This window comes from Salmo salar, chromosome ssa03, assembly GCF_905237065.1.
Source record: "Salmo salar chromosome ssa03, Ssal_v3.1, whole genome shotgun sequence".
Taxonomy (NCBI): Eukaryota; Metazoa; Chordata; class Actinopteri; order Salmoniformes; family Salmonidae; genus Salmo; species Salmo salar.
The window spans coordinates 16,854,644-16,874,755 of record NC_059444.1 but is presented as its reverse complement, the minus strand read 5'-3'; the positions used below and the strand labels follow the sequence as shown (position 1 = coordinate 16,874,755).

General features: G+C 40.6%; 1 protein-coding gene across 6 annotated transcripts in view; it reads left to right on the top strand.

The window, feature by feature from the left end:
- The window catches only part of LOC106599103 (retinoic acid receptor RXR-gamma-A), a 36,002-nt gene extending 19,028 nt beyond the window's left edge, over positions 1–16,974 (top strand). For 5 of the 6 annotated variants that reach the window (XM_014190169.2, XM_014190174.2, XM_045714565.1 and 2 more), the window contains 7 exons: positions 12,824–13,003; positions 13,095–13,255; positions 13,451–13,580; positions 13,839–13,971; positions 14,413–14,504; positions 14,722–14,827; positions 16,500–16,974. In XM_014190169.2, the coding sequence (XP_014045644.1) occupies positions 12,824–13,003; positions 13,095–13,255; positions 13,451–13,580; positions 13,839–13,971; positions 14,413–14,504; positions 14,722–14,827; positions 16,500–16,647 (950 nt within the window). In that variant the 3' untranslated portion in view covers positions 16,648–16,974. The remainder of the gene's footprint in view (positions 1–12,823; positions 13,004–13,094; positions 13,256–13,450; positions 13,581–13,838; positions 13,972–14,412; positions 14,505–14,721; positions 14,828–16,499) is intronic. The other variant, XM_045714563.1, reaches the window with a different exon arrangement.
- Positions 16,975–20,112: the final 3,138 nt, after the last annotated feature.

The window sequence follows — 20,112 nt, the reverse complement described above, 5'->3', positions numbered from 1 at the left end:
GACTAGACCATACTATACTGTAGCTGGTTACCAGACTATAATATAATGTAGCAGGTTACCAGACTAGACCATACTATACTGTAGCTGGTTACCAGACTATAATATAATGTAGCAGGTTACCAGACTAGACCATACTATACTGTAGCAGGTTACCAGACTATAATATAATGTAGCAGGTTACCAGACTAGACCATACTATACTGTAGCAGGTTACCAGACTATAATATAATGTAGCAGGTTACCAGACTAGACCATACTATACTGTAGCAGGTTACCAGACGAGACCATACTATACTGTAGCAGGTTACCAGACTAGACCATACTATACTGTAGCAGGTTACCAGACTATAATATACTGTAGCAGGTTACCAGACTATACCATACTATACTGTAGCAGGTAACCAGACTATAATATAATGTAGCAGGTTACCAGACTAGACCATACTATACTGTAGCAGGTTACCAGACTATAATATAATGTAGCTGGTTACCAGACTAGACCATACTATACTGTAGCAGGTTACCAGACTAGACCATACTGTACTGTAGCAGGTTACCAGACTAGACCATACTATACTGTAGCAGGTTACCAGACTAGACCATACTGTACTGTAGCAGGTTACCAGACTAGACCATACTATACTGTAGCAGGTTACCAGACTATAATATAATGTAGCTTGTTACCAGACTAGGCCATACTATACTGTAGCTGGTTACCAGACTATAATATAATGTAGCAGGTTACCAGACTAGACCATACTATACTGTAGCAGGTTACCAGACTAGACCATACTATACTGTAGCAGGTTACCAGACTATAATATACTGTAGCTGGTTACCAGACTATAATATATTGTAGCTTGTTACCAGACTAGACCATACTATACTGTAGCAGGTTACCAGACTATAATATAATGTAGCTAGTTACCAGACTAGACCATACTATACTGTAGCTGGTTACCAGACTATAATATACTGTAGCAGGTTACCAGACTATAATATAATGTAGCAGGTTACCAGACTAGACCATACTATACTGTAGCAGGTTACCAGACTATAATATAATGTAGCAGGTTACCAGACTAGACCATGCTATACTGTAGCAGGTTACCAGACTAGACCATACTATACTGTAGCAGGTTACCAGACTAGACCATACTATACTGTAGCAGGTTACCAGACTATAATATACTGTAGCAGGTTACCAGACTAGACCATACTATACTGTAGCAGGTTACCAGACTATAATATAATGTAGCAGGTTACCAGACTAGACCATACTATACTGTAGCAGGTTACCAGACTAGACCATACTATACTGTAGCAGGTTACCAGACTAGACCATACTATACTGTAGCAGGTTACCAGACTATAATATAATGTAGCAGGTTACCCGACTAGACCATACTATACTGTAGCAGGTTACCAGACTATAATATAATGTAGCTGGTTACCAGACTAGACCATACTATACTGTAGCTGGTTACCAGACTAGACCATACTATACTATAGCAGGTTACCAGACTAGACCATACTATACTGTAGCAGGTTACCAGACTAGACCATACTATACTGTAGCAGGTTACCAGAGTATAATATACTGTAGCAGGTTACCAGACTAGGCCATACTATACTGTAGCTGGTTACCAGACTATAATATAATGTAGCTGGTTACCAGACTAGACCATACTATACTGTAGCAGGTTACCAGACTATAATATACTGTAGCTGGTTACCAGACTATAATATAATGTAGCAGGTTACCAGACTAGACCATACTGTAGCTGGTTACCAGACTATAATATAATGTAGCTGGTTACCAGACTAGACCATACTATACTGTAGCTGGTTACCAGACTAGACCATACTATACTGTAGCAGGTTACCAGACTAGACCATACTATACTGTAGCAGGTTACCAGACTATAATATAATGTAGCAGGTTACCAGACTAGACCATACTATACTGTAGCAGGTTACCAGACTAGACCATACCATACTATACTGTAGCAGGTTACCAGACTAGACCATACTATACTGTAGCTGGTTACCAGAGTATAATATAATGTAGCAGGTTACCAGACTACACCATACTATACTGTAGCAGGTTACCAGACTATAATATAATGTAGCAGGTTACCAGACTAGACCATACTATACTGTAGCAGGTTACCAGACTAGACCATACTATACTGTAGCAGGTTACCAGACTATAATATACTGTAGCAGGTTTCCAGACTAGACCATACTATACTGTAGCTGGTTACCAGACTATAATATAATGTAGCAGGTTACCAGACTAGACCATACTATACTGTAGCTGGTTACCAGACTATAATATAATGTAGCAGGTTACCAGACTATAATATACTGTAGCAGGTTTCCAGACTAGACCATACTATACTGTAGCTGGTTACCAGACTATAATATAATGTAGCAGGTTACCAGACTAGACCATACTATACTGTAGCTGGTTACCAGACTATAATATAATGTAGCAGGTTACCAGACTAGACCATACTATACTGTAGCTGGTTACCAGACTATAATATAATGTAGCAGGTTACCAGACTAGACCATACTATACTGTAGCAGGTTACCAGACCATACTATACTGTAGCAGGTTACCAGACTAGACCATACTATACTGTAGCAGGTTACCAGACTATAATATAATGTAGCAGGTTACCAGACTACACCATACTATACTGTAGCAGGTTACCAGACTATAATATAATGTAGCAGGTTACCAGACTAGACCATACTATACTGTAGCAGGTTACCAGACTAGACCATACTATACTGTAGCAGGTTACCAGACTATAATATACTGTAGCAGGTTTCCAGACTAGACCATACTATACTGTAGCTGGTTACCAGACTATAATATAATGTAGCAGGTTACCAGACTAGACCATACTATACTGTAGCTGGTTACCAGACTATAATATAATGTAGCAGGTTACCAGACTATAATATACTGTAGCAGGTTTCCAGACTAGACCATACTATACTGTAGCTGGTTACCAGACTATAATATAATGTAGCAGGTTACCAGACTAGACCATACTATACTGTAGCTGGTTACCAGACTATAATATAATGTAGCAGGTTACCAGACTAGACCATACTATACTGTAGCTGGTTACCAGACTATAATATAATGTAGCAGGTTACCAGACTAGACCATACTATACTGTAGCAGGTTACCAGACCATACTATACTGTAGCAGGTTACCAGACTAGACCATACTATACTGTAGCAGGTTACCAGACTAGACCATACTATACTGTTGCAGGTTACCAGACTATAATATACTGTAGCAGGTTACCAGACTAGACCATACTATACTGTAGCAGGTTACCAGACTATAATATAATGTAGCAGGTTACCAGACTAGACCATACTATACTGTAGCAGGTTACCAGACTAGACCATACTATACTGTAGCAGGTTACCAGACTAGACCATACTATACTGTAGCAGGTTACCAGACTATAATATAATGTAGCAGGTTACCAGACTAGACCATACTATACTGTAGCAGGTTACCAGACTATAATATAATGTAGCAGGTTACCAGACTAGACCATACTATACTGTAGCAGGTTACCAGACTAGACCATACTATACTGTAGCAGGTTACCAGACTAGACCATACTATACTGTAGCAGGTTACCAGACTATAATATAATGTAGCAGGTTACCAGACTAGGCCATACTATACTGTAGCTGGTTACCAGACTATAATATAATGTAGCTGGTTACCAGACTAGACCATACTATACTATAGCAGGTTACCAGACTATACCATCTATACTGTAGCTGGTTACCAGACTAGACCATACTATACTGTAGCAGGTTACCAGAGTATAATATACTGTAGCAGGTTACCAGACTAGGCCATACTATACTGTAGCTGGTTACCAGACTAAAATATAATGTAGCTGGTTACCAGACTAGACCATACTATACTGTAGCAGGTTACCAGACTATAATATACTGTAGCTGGTTCCACTTAATAATGTAGCAGGTTACCAGACTATACATACTCATAATGTAGCTGGTTACCAGACTAGACCATACTATACTGTAGCTGGTTACCAGACTAGACCATACTATACTGTAGCAGGTTACCAGACTAGACCATACTATACTGTAGCAGGTTACCAGACTATAATATAATGTAGCAGGTTACCAGACTAGACCATACTATACTGTAGCAGGTTACCAGACTAGACCATACCATACTATACTGTAGCAGGTTCCAACTAGACCATACTATACTGTAGCTGGTTACCAGAGTATAATATAATGTAGCAGGTTACCAGACTACACCATACTATACTGTAGCAGGTTACCAGACTATAATATAATGTAGCAGGTTACCAGACTAGACCATACTATACTGTAGCAGGTTACCAGACTAGACCATACTATACTGTAGCAGGTTACCAGACTATAATATACTGTAGCAGGTTTCCAGACTAGACCATACTATACTGTAGCTGGTTACCAGACTATAATATAATGTAGCAGGTTACCAGACTAGACCATACTATACTGTAGCTGGTTACCAGACTATAATATAATGTAGCAGGTTACCAGACTATAATATACTGTAGCAGGTTTCCAGACTAGACCATACTATACTGTAGCTGGTTACCAGACTATAATATAATGTAGCAGGTTACCAGACTAGACCATACTATACTGTAGCTGGTTACCAGACTATAATATAATGTAGCAGGTTACCAGACTAGACCATACTATACTGTAGCTGGTTACCAGACTATAATATAATGTAGCAGGTTACCAGACTAGACCATACTATACTGTAGCAGGTTACCAGACCATACTATACTGTAGCAGGTTACCAGACTAGACCATACTATACTGTAGCAGGTTACCAGACTATAATATAATGTAGCAGGTTACCAGACTAGACCATACTATACTGTAGCAGGTTACCAGACTAGACCATACTATACTGTAGCAGGTTACCAGACTAGACCATACTATACTGTAGCAGGTTACCAGACTATAATATACTGTAGCAGGTTACCAGACTATACCATACTATACTGTAGCAGGTAACCAGACTATAATATAATGTAGCAGGTTACCAGACTAGACCATACTATACTGTAGCAGGTTACCAGACTATAATATAATGTAGCAGGTTACCAGACTAGACCATACTATACTGTAGCTGGTTACCAGACTAGACCATACTATACTATAGCAGGTTACCAGACTAGACCATACTATACTGTAGCAGGTTACCAGACTAGACCATACTATACTGTAGCAGGTTACCAGAGTATAATATACTGTAGCAGGTTACCAGACTAGGCCATACTATACTGTAGCTGGTCACCAGACTATAATATAATGTAGCTGGTTACCAGACTAGACCATACTATACTGTAGCAGGTTACCAGACTATAATATACTGTAGCTGGTTACCAGACTATAATATAATGTAGCAGGTTACCAGACTAGACCATACTGTAGCTGGTTACCAGACTATAATATAATGTAGCTGGTTACCAGACTAGACCATACTATACTGTAGCTGGTTACCAGACTAGACCATACTATACTGTAGCAGGTTACCAGACTAGACCATACTATACTGTAGCAGGTTACCAGACTATAATATAATGTAGCAGGTTACCAGACTAGACCATACTATACTGTAGCAGGTTACCAGACTAGACCATACCATACTATACTGTAGCAGGTTACCAGACTAGACCATACTATACTGTAGCTGGTTACCAGAGTATAATATAATGTAGCAGGTTACCAGACTACACCATACTATACTGTAGCAGGTTACCAGACTATAATATAATGTAGCAGGTTACCAGACTAGACCATACTATACTGTAGCAGGTTACCAGACTAGACCATACTATACTGTAGCTGGTTACCAGACTATAATATACTGTAGCAGGTTTCCAGACTAGACCATACTATACTGTAGCTGGTTACCAGACTATAATATAATGTAGCAGGTTACCAGACTAGACCATACTATACTGTAGCTGGTTACCAGACTATAATATAATGTAGCAGGTTACCAGACTATAATATACTGTAGCAGGTTTCCAGACTAGACCATACTATACTGTAGCTGGTTACCAGACTATAATATAATGTAGCAGGTTACCAGACTAGACCATACTATACTGTAGCTGGTTACCAGACTATAATATAATGTAGCAGGTTACCAGACTAGACCATACTATACTGTAGCTGGTTACCAGACTATAATATAATGTAGCAGGTTACCAGACTAGACCATACTATACTGTAGCAGGTTACCAGACTATAATATAATGTAGCAGGTTACCAGACTAGACCATACTATACTGTAGCAGGTTACCAGACTATAATATAATGTAGCAGGTTACCAGACTAGACCATACTATACTGTAGCAGGTTACCAGACTAGACCATACTATACTGTAGCAGGTTACCAGACTATAATATAATGTAGCAGGTTACCAGACTAGACCATACTATACTGTAGCAGGTTACCAGACTATAATATAATGTTGCAGGTTACCAGACTAGACCATACTATACTGTAGCAGGTTACCAGACTAGTACTATACTGTAGCAGGTTACCAGACTATACCATACTATACTGTAGCAGGTAACCAGACTATAATATAATGTAGCAGGTTACCAGACTAGACCATACTATACTGTAGCAGGTTACCAGACTATAATATAATGTAGCAGGTTACCAGACTAGACCATACTATACTGTAGCAGGTTACCAGACTAGACCATACTATACTGTAGCAGGTTACCAGACTATAATATACTGTAGCAGGTTACAGGACTAGACCATACTATACTGTAGCAGGTTACCAGACTATAATATAATGTAGCTGGTTACCAGACTAGACCATACTATACTGTAGCAGGTTACCAGACTAGACCATACTGTACTGTAGCAGGTTACCAGACTAGACCATACTATACTGTAGCAGGTTACCAGACTAGACCATACTGTACTGTAGCAGGTTACCAGACTAGACCATACTATACTGTAGCAGGTTACCAGACTATAATATAATGTAGCTTGTTACCAGACTAGGCCATACTATACTGTAGCTGGTTACCAGACTATAATATAATGTAGCAGGTTACCAGACTAGACCATACTATACTGTAGCAGGTTACCAGACTAGACCATACTATACTGTAGCAGGTTACCAGACTAGACCATACTATACTGTTGCAGGTTACCAGACTATAATATACTGTAGCAGGTTACCAGACTAGACCATACTATACTGTAGCAGGTTACCAGACTATAATATAATGTAGCAGGTTACCAGACTAGACCATACTATACTGTAGCAGGTTACCAGACTAGACCATACTATACTGTTGCAGGTTACCAGACTATAATATACTGTAGCAGGTTACCAGACTAGACCATACTATACTGTAGCAGGTTACCAGACTATAATATAATGTAGCAGGTTACCAGACTAGACCATACTATACTGTAGCAGGTTACCAGACTAGACCATACTATACTGTAGCAGGTTACCAGACTAGACCATACTATACTGTAGCAGGTTACCAGACTATAATATAATGTAGCAGGTTACCAGACTAGACCATACTATACTGTAGCAGGTTACCAGACTATAATATAATGTAGCTGGTTACCAGACTAGACCATACTATACTATAGCAGGTTACCAGACTAGACCATACTATACTGTAGCAGGTTACCAGACTAGACCATACTATACTGTAGCAGGTTACCAGAGTATAATATACTGTAGCAGGTTACCAGACTAGGCCATACTATACTGTAGCTGGTTACCAGACTATAATATAATGTAGCTGGTTACCAGACTAGACCATACTATACTGTAGCAGGTTACCAGACTATAATATACTGTAGCTGGTTACCAGACTATAATATAATGTAGCAGGTTACCAGACTAGACCATACTGTAGCTGGTTACCAGACTATAATATAATGTAGCTGGTTACCAGACTAGACCATACTATACTGTAGCTGGTTACCAGACTAGACCATACTATACTGTAGCAGGTTACCAGACTAGACCATACTATACTGTAGCAGGTTACCAGACTATAATATAATGTAGCAGGTTACCAGACTAGACCATACTATACTGTAGCAGGTTACCAGACTAGACCATACTATACTGTAGCAGGTTACCAGACTAGACCATACTATACTGTAGCAGGTTACCAGACTATAATATAATGTAGCAGGTTACCAGACTAGACCATACTATACTGTAGCAGGTTACCAGACTATAATATAATGTAGCTGGTTACCAGACTAGACCATACTATACTATAGCAGGTTACCAGACTAGACCATACTATACTGTAGCAGGTTACCAGACTAGACCATACTATACTGTAGCAGGTTACCAGAGTATAATATACTGTAGCAGGTTACCAGACTAGGCCATACTATACTGTAGCTGGTTACCAGACTATAATATAATGTAGCTGGTTACCAGACTAGACCATACTATACTGTAGCAGGTTACCAGACTATAATATACTGTAGCTGGTTACCAGACTATAATATAATGTAGCAGGTTACCAGACTAGACCATACTGTAGCTGGTTACCAGACTATAATATAATGTAGCTGGTTACCAGACTAGACCATACTATACTGTAGCTGGTTACCAGACTAGACCATACTATACTGTAGCAGGTTACCAGACTAGACCATACTATACTGTAGCAGGTTACCAGACTATAATATAATGTAGCAGGTTACCAGACTAGACCATACTATACTGTAGCAGGTTACCAGACTAGACCATACCATACTATACTGTAGCAGGTTACCAGACTAGACCATACTATACTGTAGCTGGTTACCAGAGTATAATATAATGTAGCAGGTTACCAGACTACACCATACTATACTGTAGCAGGTTACCAGACTATAATATAATGTAGCAGGTTACCAGACTAGACCATACTATACTGTAGCAGGTTACCAGACTAGACCATACTATACTGTAGCAGGTTACCAGACTATAATATACTGTAGCAGGTTTCCAGACTAGACCATACTATACTGTAGCTGGTTACCAGACTATAATATAATGTAGCAGGTTACCAGACTAGACCATACTATACTGTAGCTGGTTACCAGACTATAATATAATGTAGCAGGTTACCAGACTATAATATACTGTAGCAGGTTTCCAGACTAGACCATACTATACTGTAGCTGGTTACCAGACTATAATATAATGTAGCAGGTTACCAGACTAGACCATACTATACTGTAGCTGGTTACCAGACTATAATATAATGTAGCAGGTTACCAGACTAGACCATACTATACTGTAGCTGGTTACCAGACTATAATATAATGTAGCAGGTTACCAGACTAGACCATACTATACTGTAGCAGGTTACCAGACCATACTATACTGTAGCAGGTTACCAGACTAGACCATACTATACTGTAGCAGGTTACCAGACTATAATATAATGTAGCAGGTTACCAGACTAGACCATACTATACTGTAGCAGGTTACCAGACTAGACCATACTATACTGTAGCAGGTTACCAGACTAGACCATACTATACTGTAGCAGGTTACCAGACTATAATATACTGTAGCAGGTTACCAGACTATACCATACTATACTGTAGCAGGTAACCAGACTATAATATAATGTAGCAGGTTACCAGACTAGACCATACTATACTGTAGCAGGTTACCAGACTATAATATAATGTAGCAGGTTACCAGACTAGACCATACTATACTGTAGCTGGTTACCAGACTAGACCATACTATACTATAGCAGGTTACCAGACTAGACCATACTATACTGTAGCAGGTTACCAGACTAGACCATACTATACTGTAGCAGGTTACCAGAGTATAATATACTGTAGCAGGTTACCAGACTAGGCCATACTATACTGTAGCTGGTCACCAGACTATAATATAATGTAGCTGGTTACCAGACTAGACCATACTATACTGTAGCAGGTTACCAGACTATAATATACTGTAGCTGGTTACCAGACTATAATATAATGTAGCAGGTTACCAGACTAGACCATACTGTAGCTGGTTACCAGACTATAATATAATGTAGCTGGTTACCAGACTAGACCATACTATACTGTAGCTGGTTACCAGACTAGACCATACTATACTGTAGCAGGTTACCAGACTAGACCATACTATACTGTAGCAGGTTACCAGACTATAATATAATGTAGCAGGTTACCAGACTAGACCATACTATACTGTAGCAGGTTACCAGACTAGACCATACCATACTATACTGTAGCAGGTTACCAGACTAGACCATACTATACTGTAGCTGGTTACCAGAGTATAATATAATGTAGCAGGTTACCAGACTACACCATACTATACTGTAGCAGGTTACCAGACTATAATATAATGTAGCAGGTTACCAGACTAGACCATACTATACTGTAGCAGGTTACCAGACTAGACCATACTATACTGTAGCTGGTTACCAGACTATAATATACTGTAGCAGGTTTCCAGACTAGACCATACTATACTGTAGCTGGTTACCAGACTATAATATAATGTAGCAGGTTACCAGACTAGACCATACTATACTGTAGCTGGTTACCAGACTATAATATAATGTAGCAGGTTACCAGACTATAATATACTGTAGCAGGTTTCCAGACTAGACCATACTATACTGTAGCTGGTTACCAGACTATAATATAATGTAGCAGGTTACCAGACTAGACCATACTATACTGTAGCTGGTTACCAGACTATAATATAATGTAGCAGGTTACCAGACTAGACCATACTATACTGTAGCTGGTTACCAGACTATAATATAATGTAGCAGGTTACCAGACTAGACCATACTATACTGTAGCAGGTTACCAGACTATAATATAATGTAGCAGGTTACCAGACTAGACCATACTATACTGTAGCAGGTTACCAGACTATAATATAATGTAGCAGGTTACCAGACTAGACCATACTATACTGTAGCAGGTTACCAGACTAGACCATACTATACTGTAGCAGGTTACCAGACTATAATATAATGTAGCAGGTTACCAGACTAGACCATACTATACTGTAGCAGGTTACCAGACTATAATATAATGTAGCAGGTTACCAGACTAGACCATACTATACTGTAGCAGGTTACCAGACTAGACCATACTATACTGTAGCAGGTTACCAGACTAGACCATACTATACTGTAGCAGGTTACCAGACTATAATATACTGTAGCAGGTTACCAGACTATACCATACTATACTGTAGCAGGTAACCAGACTATAATATAATGTAGCAGGTTACCAGACTAGACCATACTATACTGTAGCAGGTTACCAGACTATAATATAATGTAGCAGGTTACCAGACTAGACCATACTATACTGTAGCAGGTTACCAGACTAGACCATACTATACTGTAGCAGGTTACCAGACTATAATATACTGTAGCAGGTTACAGGACTAGACCATACTATACTGTAGCAGGTTACCAGACTATAATATAATGTAGCTGGTTACCAGACTAGACCATACTATACTGTAGCAGGTTACCAGACTAGACCATACTGTACTGTAGCAGGTTACCAGACTAGACCATACTATACTGTAGCAGGTTACCAGACTAGACCATACTGTACTGTAGCAGGTTACCAGACTAGACCATACTATACTGTAGCAGGTTACCAGACTATAATATAATGTAGCTTGTTACCAGACTAGGCCATACTATACTGTAGCTGGTTACCAGACTATAATATAATGTAGCAGGTTACCAGACTAGACCATACTATACTGTAGCAGGTTACCAGACTAGACCATACTATACTGTAGCAGGTTACCAGACTATAATATACTGTAGCTGGTTACCAGACTTATATATTGTAGCTTGTTACCAGACTAGACCATACTATACTGTAGCAGGTTACCAGACTAGACCATACTGTCTGTACAGTTACCAAAACCATACTATACTGTAGCAGGTTACCAGACTATAATATAATGTAGTTAGTTACCAGACTAGACCATACTATACTGTAGCTGGTTACCAGACTATAATATACTGTAGCAGGTTACCAGACTATAATATAATGTAGCAGGTTACCAGACTAGACCATACTATACTGTAGCAGGTTACCAGACTATAATATACTGTAGCAGGTTACCAGACTAGACCATACTATACTGTAGCTGGTTACCAGACTATAATATAATGTAGCAGGTTACCAGACTAGACCATTCTATACTGTAGCTGGTTACCAGACTATAATATAATTTAGCAGGTTACCATACTAGGCCATACTATACTGTAGCAGGTTTCCAGACTAGACCATACTATACTGTAGCTGGTTACCAGACTATAATATACTGTAGCAGGTTACCATACTAGACCATTCTATACTGTAGCTGGTTACCAGACTATAATATAATTTAGCAGGTTACCATACTAGGCCATACTATACTGTAGCAGGTTTCCAGACTAGACTAGACCATACTGTACCATAGTTTATCCCCTTGACAAGTTACATGGTTTGGAAGAACTTCTGTCCCTACTACTAGTATACCATACCACCTTAATCAACATAGCTACAGGATAACTAAGCCAAAACAACATTTCCTTAAGAAATGCTCCATCATATTCTATCCCCTCACTAACAGCATTAACAGAATGATAACATCCACAGAGAACCACACAACAACAACAACATCGATCCATTATTCATCTTCTATATATTCAATGTTCTTCCAGGGAAACACTATGGCGTGTACAGCTGTGAAGGCTGCAAGGGCTTCTTCAAGAGAACCATCAGGAAGGATCTCAGCTACACGTGTCGAGACAGCAAGCAGTGCCTGATCGACAAGCGCCAGCGCAACCGCTGCCAATACTGCCGCTATCAGAAGTGTCTGGCTATGGGCATGAAAAGAGAAGGTGTGTGTGCCTGTGTGTGCCTGTGTGTGTCTGTGTGTGTGTGTGTGTGTGTGTGTGTGTGACTCCGATGTTTGTGTGTTCCTCTGCGCAGCGGTGCAGGAGGAGCGTCAGCGGGGCCGGGAGAAGAGTGATAACGAGGTGGAGTCGACCAGTAGTTTTAACGAGGACATGCCTGTTGAGAAGATACTGGACGCGGAGCTGGCTATCGAACCCAAGACTGAAGCCTACATGGAGGCGAGCGCAGGCAACTCTGTAAGCAAACCTCCCTCTGTCCATCCTCTCGCCCATCTCTCTCTCTCTCTATGGACAGATCTCCACTACGTCAAATCATATTCATTGTCCTGAATGCTTGAGGTCACTCTACACATGTCTATTTGTTCCAAACTCAGTGTCCTCTTTCATAGCTGATTATTGAATATTCCATGTGTGTCTCTGTCTGTCTGACAGAAGAACGACCCGGTCACCAACATCTGCCAGGCAGCAGACAAGCAGCTGTTCACCCTGGTGGAGTGGGCCAAGAGGATCCCCCATTTCTCTGAGCTGCCCCTGGACGACCAGGTCATCTTATTACGGGCAGGTAGGCTCCAGCTACAGCACAGCAGATCACCATGCCTGTTCACACACCATAGACACCTATTGATTCATCTACTGCATTGATAGAAATATTTGCTATGAGTAGTGGTGGTAGAACAATGCAGTATATTTTTGCACAGAGCTGTTTCCTTAGCACACCCTTACCCCTCTGGACACGTAGGTAGTTCTAGTCTCAACAACATAGTCACAATTGAAGTTAAACTCACCAGTTAACCAGTGTGTTTTTCTCTTTCTCTGTAAGGTTGGAATGAGCTGCTCATTGCCTCGTTCTCCCACCGCTCTGTGACAGTGAAGGATGGTATCCTATTGGCCACGGGGCTCCACGTACACCGCAGCAGTGCCCACAGTGCCGGGGTGGGCTCCATCTTTGACAGGTCAGAGAAAAATACTTTGTAACAGTATAACCCCTTGACATGTGTAATACGGATACCATAGTAATGCATAGCCCTCACCACAGGTGGCTGGTGGCTCCTTCATTGGGGAGGACGGGCTCATAGTAATGGCTTGAACGGAATCAATGGAATGGTATCAAACACAGCAAACATGTTTCCATGTGTTTGATACCTTTCCATTCACTCCATTCCAGCCATTATTATAATCTGTCCTCCCCTCAGCAGCCTCCTGTGGCCTACACTATAGCTTTCTCTTATGTAACATGGCTAGAAATGTAGCCCTGGTATTTCTACTGCAGTAGAAATGTCTATAATGATAGTTTGTTGAGCATCTATAGATGGACTTGCAAAATAAAGTGTTACTGTGTTTTTTTTCCCGTGACTTGTTGTCAATGTCTTTTCTTACTGTGTTGTTGCATCCAGGGTGCTGACGGAGCTGGTGTCTAAGATGAAAGACATGCAGATGGACAAGACTGAGCTGGGCTGCCTCCGAGCCATTGTCCTCTTCAACCCAGGTAACTACCATCATACAAGAGGCAGCTCGTCCAGGGAGGAAGAGGAGGATGGTCATCCTCATTAATTTTAGCATTAAAGGTTGTTGTCCAATTAGCTTATATTTTTTTAATCATTTTTAGAAATACATTACAAATACACTTTAATAAATATATTTCACATACTGTTTACTGTGTGCACAAGGGTAAGTTTCTGTCTATGAATGTTATTTGCTTCCAGATGCCAAGGGCCTGTCTAATCCTACAGAGGTGGAGGCCCTGAGAGAGAAGGTGTACGCCTCACTGGAGTCCTACACTAAACACAGATATCCGGAGCAGCCTGGCAGGTCAGTCTCTCACAGTAACACTCTCCTTCAGTCTTATACATTTTCTGCTTAATTTGGGGCTGCATTCAATCCCTATTGTGGAAGTATCCCAGACGACCCACACTAAAATGTAAAGGACATTTCAGAATGAGCCGACAAATTCAGCATTTACCGTGAATGCAGTCTTTGCAAACGTGGGAACATTGCATTTCAATTTCAATCGAGCTATATCATGGATCTCCCACGACACAGATTTAATCCAATCCCTAGTCTCGGTAAATGACACACTCATACACACTAATGTCCATTCATTCTCATGTGTCTGACTCTTCCTACTGTATGACAATGCAGCTCTTTAAAATATCACACTTTACTCTACCCATATAGGCTCTAATTTTCCCATATTCCTTCTCCGCTAAGTCTGACTTAAAGACGACTTATCGTAATTCATCTTCATGGTTTGCGTATGCCATTACACCTTTACTCCACACACAGAGACGCGTACAAAGCTCTCCCTCGCCCTCCATTTGGCAAATCTGACCATAACTCTATCCTCCTGATTCCTGCTTACAAGCAAAAATGAAAGCAGGAAGCTCCAGTGACTCGGTCTATAAAAAAGGGGTCAGATGAAGCAGATGCTAAACTACAGGACTGTTTTGCTAGCACAGACTGGAATATGTTCCGGGATTCTTCCGATGGCATTGAGGAGTACGCCACAGTCACTGGCTTTATCAATAAGTGCATCGAGGACGTCGTTCCCACAGTGACTGTACGTACATACCCCAACCAGAAGCCATGGATTAAAGGCAACATTCGCACTGAGCTAAAGGGTAGAGCTGCCGCTTTCAAGGAGCAGGACTCTAACCCGGAAGCTTTTAAGAAATCCCACTCTGCCCTTAGACAAACGATCAAACAGGCAAAGCGTCAACACAGGACTAAGATCGAAAAGATTTGGCATGGGTCCTCAGATCCAGCTTTACAGCTGCACCATTGAGAGCATCCTGACGGGTTGCATCACTGCCTGGTATGGCAACTGCTCGGCCTCCGACCGCAAGGCACTACAGAGGGTAGTGCATACGGCCCAGTACATCACTGGGGCCAAGCTTTCTGCCATCCAGGACCTCTATACCAGGCGGTGTCAGAGGAAGGCCCTAAAAATTGTCAAAGACTCCAGCCACTCTAGTCATAGACTATTCTCTGTGCTACTGCACGGCAAGAGGTACCGGAGCGCCAAGTCCAGGTCCAAGAGGCTCCTAAACAGCTTCTACCCCCAAGCCATAAGACTCCTGAACAGCTAATCAAATGGCTAGCCAGACTATTTGCATTGCCCCCCATGCTGCTGCTACTCTCTGTTATTATCTATGCATAGCCACTTTAATAACTCTACCTACATGCGCATAATTACCTCAATACCGGTGCCCCCGCACATTGACACATTGACTCTGTACCGGTACCCCCTGTATATAGCCCCGCTATTGTTATTTACTGCCGCTCTCTTACTTTTGGGGGGGGATTTTCTTAAAACTGCATTGTTGGTTAAGGGCTCGTAAGTAAGCATTTCACTGTATGGTCTACACCTGTTGTATTCGGCGCATGTGACAAATAAAATGTATTTGATAAGGCTTTAAAATTACACCCCAGACAAGAGTAATCAATCCTCCCTCCTCCCTCTTATCTACTCTCTCCTGGTCAGATTTGCCAAGCTGTTGCTGCGTTTGCCTGCACTACGCTCCATTGGCCTCAAGTGTCTGGAGCACCTCTTCTTCTTCAAGCTGATAGGAGATACGCCCATAGATACTTTCCTCATGGAAATGCTCGAAGCGCCGCACCAGATCACATGACACAAGTCTTACCCATTGTAAATACCCCCTACCCCGGTGTACAACTGCTATGAAGTCAAACTTGAGAGTTCTTCACTTGCATATTTTGTACCGAGCACAATTAATAATGTGAAAATAAAAAGTTTCTATTGGTATTTTAAGAAATGCAACACTGTCAAAGGTGAATTTTAAAGAGGATTTGTTTTTGTAAAAAGAAGAGTATTAATTATCAGATCTAGCAACAACTGAATGCAACATGAAGTCTTATTTTATTCAATGATGAACGGTATGAAATACTATGTCACCAGAATAGAATATCTGTGCAAATAAAGACAACTTTTAACATAATAAATTGCTTAATGTCAATTCATTGTGTCTTGCTCTCAACCTTTATTCTCAACTTCAATTAGATTTTTATTTAAAGTTCAGTTACAAAACAGGACAACAAAAATAAATCACACTCTTTAAACATACTGTATGTAAATACAGTATGTACAGTTGAAGTCGGAAGTTTACATGCACTTAGGTTGGAATCATTAAAACTCGTTTTTCAACCACCCCAAAAATCTATTGTTAACAAAACTATAGTTTTGGCAAGTCGGTTACTTTGTGCATGACACAAGTAATTTTTCCAACAATTCTTTACAGATAGATTATTTCACTTATAATTCACTGTATCACAATTCCAGTGGGTCAGAAGTTTACATACACTAAGTTGTCTGTGCCTTTAAACAGCTTGGAAAATTCCAGAAAATTAGGACATGGCTTTAGAAGCTTCTGATAGGCTAATTGACATCATTTTAGTCAATTGGAGGTGTACCTGTGGACCTGTGTATTTCAAGGCCTACCTTCAAACTCAGTGCCTCTTTGCTTGACATCATGAAAAAATCTAAAGAAATCAGCCAAGACAAAAGAAAAACAATTGTAGACCTCCACAAGTCTGGTTCACCCTTGGGAGCAATTTCCAAACACCTGAAGGTACCACGTTCATCTGTACAAACAATAGTACGCAAGTATAAACACCATGCGACCACGCAGCCGTCATACCTCTCAGGAAGGAGACGCGTTCTGTTTCCTAGAGATGAACGTACTTTGTGCGAAAAGTGCAAATAAATCCCAGAACAGCAGCAAAGGATCTTGTGAAGATGCTGGAGGAAACAGGTACAAAAGTATCTATATCCACAGTAAAATGAGTCCTATATCGACATAACCTGAAAGGCCACTCAGCAAGGAAGAAGCCACTGCTCCAAAACCACCATAAAAAAGCCAGACTATGGTTTGCAACTGCACATGGGGACAAAGATCGTACTTTTTGGAGAAATGTCCTCTGGTCTGATGAAACAAAAATAGAACTGTTTGGCCATAATGACCATCGTTATGTTTGGAGGAAAAAGGGGGAGGCTTGCCAACATCTCAAGACATCAGTCAGGAAGTTAAAGCTTGGTCGCAAATGGGTCTTCCAAATGTACAATGACCCCAAGCATACTTCCAAAGTTGTGGCAAAATGGCTTAAGGACAACAAAGTCAAGGTATTGGAGTTGTCACGACTTCCGCCGAGGTCGGCCCTTCTCCTTGTTCGGGCGGCGTTCGGCGGTCGACATCACCGGCTTTCTAGCCATCGCCGCTCCATTCTTCAATTATCCATTGGTTTTGTCTTGTTCCATTCACACCTGGTTTGCATTCCCCAATCACACCAATTGTATTTATTCTTTTGTTCCCCCTCATGTCTTTGTGTGAAATTATTTGTGTGTTACGTGTTGTACGCACTAGGCTAAGCGTTTGTTATTTTCCGTGTGTTTTCACAAAGCTTATTTGGATTGCTATACATTTATGTTTTGTGACATTTGTGCGTGCTATACACTTTGTCTTGTTGGCTGGAGGAGGTTTTTGATGCAGCTGCATCCATCTGTATATCTCTCCTGCCGTAAGAAAGTGTGCGCCTGTTCACAATTCTCTGCTCTCCTGCACCTGACTTCACCACCAGTACGCACACGCCTGACAGCAGTGGCTATCACAAAGCTCTGACCTCAATCCTATAGAAAATTTGTGGGCAGAACTGAAAAAGCGTGTGCAAGCAAGAAGGCCTACAAACCTGACTCAGTTACACCAGCTCTGTCAGGAGGAATGGGACAAAATTCACCCAATTTATTGTGGGAAGCTTGTGGAAGGCTACCCGAAACATTTGACCCAAGTTAAAGAATTTAAAGGCGATGCTGCCAAATACTAATTGAGTGTATGTAAACTTCCGACTCACTGGGAATGTGATGAAAGAAATAAAAGCTGAAATAAATCATTCTCTCTACTATTATTCTGACATTTCACATTCTTAAAATAAAGTGGTGATCCTAACTGACCTAAGACCGGGCATTTTTACTAGGATTGAATGTCAGGAATTGTGAAAAACTGAGTTTAAATGTATTTGGCTTAGGTGTATGTAAACTTCCGACTTCAACTGTAAATACAGTATGTATAGGATGGGAGAAGAAACCTAGCAAAGATTTGAACAGAACCTCACCCAGTCAGTTTGTTATGCTCTAAACTTGCAATAAACTCAATGGTATGTGGTAACATCATGTTCTGTGTCCTATTGTAATCTTCTTTGCATATGTGAAGTAACCTATTGAGAGAGCACAAGCAGTGTTGGAAAGCCTGAGTATGGGAAATGCGTGGAAAACCTTAGTAAGACATGGAACCACAGTTTATTTTATGTCAGTGGACCAACCAACAGCTCTCCCACTTGCCATACCTCCTTTAGTGTTGCGTTAGTGAAATTGTGAAATACTAGCAAATTATTCTCTTGAAATTAGAGACTTACCTCATAAAACGTCTAGGTTACACACAAAGTTGACATGTGTGTCTCGTTGAGTATCGCTCTTTTAAGTAACAAAATATGCAAATGCCATACGGTAGCTATTTAATCTCTTTATAACACATATTTCATCCCAACAAGTCATTGCACATCTCCTTTATAGAGTATTTATTAAAAGTGTCCATTCAAGAGTGTTGGAGCAAAAAGAGCAACTGTGGTCTGATTTTCATTAATTCATTGCAATGCTAGCCACCCTTTACAGCAACGATACTCAAATTGGGCCAGGAGTTGTTCCTGACTTTGGAAAAACTCTGGGCCCAAGTTATAGGCTATAATAATAGTAATTTGGTGGGCGCTTATATTTGTCCCATTTCACATATGTATTAATACGCATGCATGAATTGGAAATGTAAAAAATTGCACCCTCGGAGTGGTGTCACAGCCAGGGTATGTCATTATCAACTGATACCCTGGAACAATTAGGGAACATCACCAGATGTTTTACCTTGATGGCTTAGTGCTTAAAACTTGTAACCTTTCTGTCACTGGCCCAACGCGTTAACTGCTAGGCTATCTGCCAGCCTATATCTCAGAGCCCAGAGATTTAATTTACCAGATCTCAAGGCCAAGACAAACTCCTGGCCCTATCCATAGTACCTGGCTTGAGTTTCACACTA